Here is a 1,524-nt window from a genome sequence, read left to right on the forward strand (position 1 = left end):
TACTACTATTAACCCAAAGGCCTCCTACGCGGAAGAATTCGATGGTGCTAATCGTGCACAACGTTTAAGCCGACAAATGCGTCGGATTTTCATGAACTTTTCGTTGGAGTCATTGCTGCTGTGATCGCTGCCGCGGTCGTGGGAATGAAAGCAGTTAAACGTCCAAACCAGCGTGTAGTGTAACAGCATCATAAGAGTTGCAATGCATTTCTTGCTTACTAGCCGCGTTTTTAGAAGCAGGTGCCTAGCAAGAAGACAGAGTAAGAATAAATTAAATAGGATTCGAAATTAATCTGAGATGAACCAATCCAGAAGTAACGCTTCTCAAGGTTGGTGATCAGACCCAAGATCGAGTTCTCGTTCTTTGTCAGCTGCATTCAAATGAGTACAGTCACAAAAAATTAAATATGGTTTCGAACCTCAAAATAGCCGATGCTGACGATCTTGTCCACATTTATTCTAATACTTTACTTCACAAGACTCAAACTTTGAGAGCCTGGTTGCTATTGCAAATAGTGTAGAATTGTGTAGGAATACCCCCTAATGAGGAAGGTATTCGCCCTGGGTACAACAAAACTTTAGTATGCGATGTCAGGTCGCCACGCTGCGATAAGCCGGTTAGATCAAATCCGATCGTATATATCCTGCCTTTTTTCACTCATGTGCTTTCTGTTTCGATTAGACTTATTCGTGAAGATGAAACGATACAGTGAGTTTCTCGACTTTTCCAACGTTTGTTCGTGCATTGAACCAATTGCGCTGAGTACTGCAGCCTATGCGACAGCACTAACATGGATCGCGGCTTGCAATTCAGCGCCAATAAAAGACAAGAATTTTATAACAGATGACCCCGCGCCAAGATCACGTAGTATCGACATTGGCGCTCCGATTACTTGCAGCGGAATTCCGTGTCCATCTTGTGCGTCACCATCCGAAGATAAAGTCCGGATGAAGCGCGACGCTCGTGTCAGGAAATCCTTAAGCATGCGTAAGTCAGATACTTTTAGATTCATTTAGATCCATCTGGTGCTTTTATATTTCCCGTTATGCAGTTTCAGCACTCTCTTTGCCGCGATAGTGATCTCATGGTATCCGTCCCGGCTGCCTATTACGGCATCTAGCACGAATACCATGAGACCACGCGAAAATTCGAGACAAAAACAAAATTCTCTACTCCAGAGAGTTGATACTGTTATTAAGAGTATTATTCTTTTTACTTTTCATATAACTAAAGTAGACACGAGAGTACATTTGTATGACAAGTGCTGTTGCGCTCGATAAGCAAAAAGTATTTAATAAACTGATCTGGAATGGGAAGCCTTCTTCTCTTAATCAAAAGCATTGCGATAGAACATCAAGCACCCATATTAACACCTCAATAATTATACTACGGAACTTACCATCAAACAGTGATGATGTTTTGTCTAGAAGCACGTCGTGACAGATCTGGATTCTAACTAGCGGAAGCGAGCAGCATGGCGAGCAAAGCGACGAGGATCAGACAAAGTAGAGGTGGAAATAATG

General features: G+C 42.5%; 1 protein-coding gene across 1 annotated transcript; it reads left to right on the forward strand.

Moving 5' to 3' along the window:
- On the forward strand, nt 1-1,524 carry PHALS_15363 (uncharacterized protein). Its single transcript, XM_036407395.1, has one exon. The coding sequence runs from the start codon at nt 589-591 to the stop codon at nt 1,015-1,017; it is 429 nt and encodes a 142-aa protein (XP_036263103.1). The 5' UTR covers nt 1-588; the 3' UTR covers nt 1,018-1,524.

The sequence above is a fragment of the Plasmopara halstedii genome, assembly GCF_900000015.1.
Source record: "Plasmopara halstedii genome assembly, contig: Scaffold_362, whole genome shotgun sequence".
Taxonomy (NCBI): Eukaryota; Oomycota; class Peronosporomycetes; order Peronosporales; family Peronosporaceae; genus Plasmopara; species Plasmopara halstedii.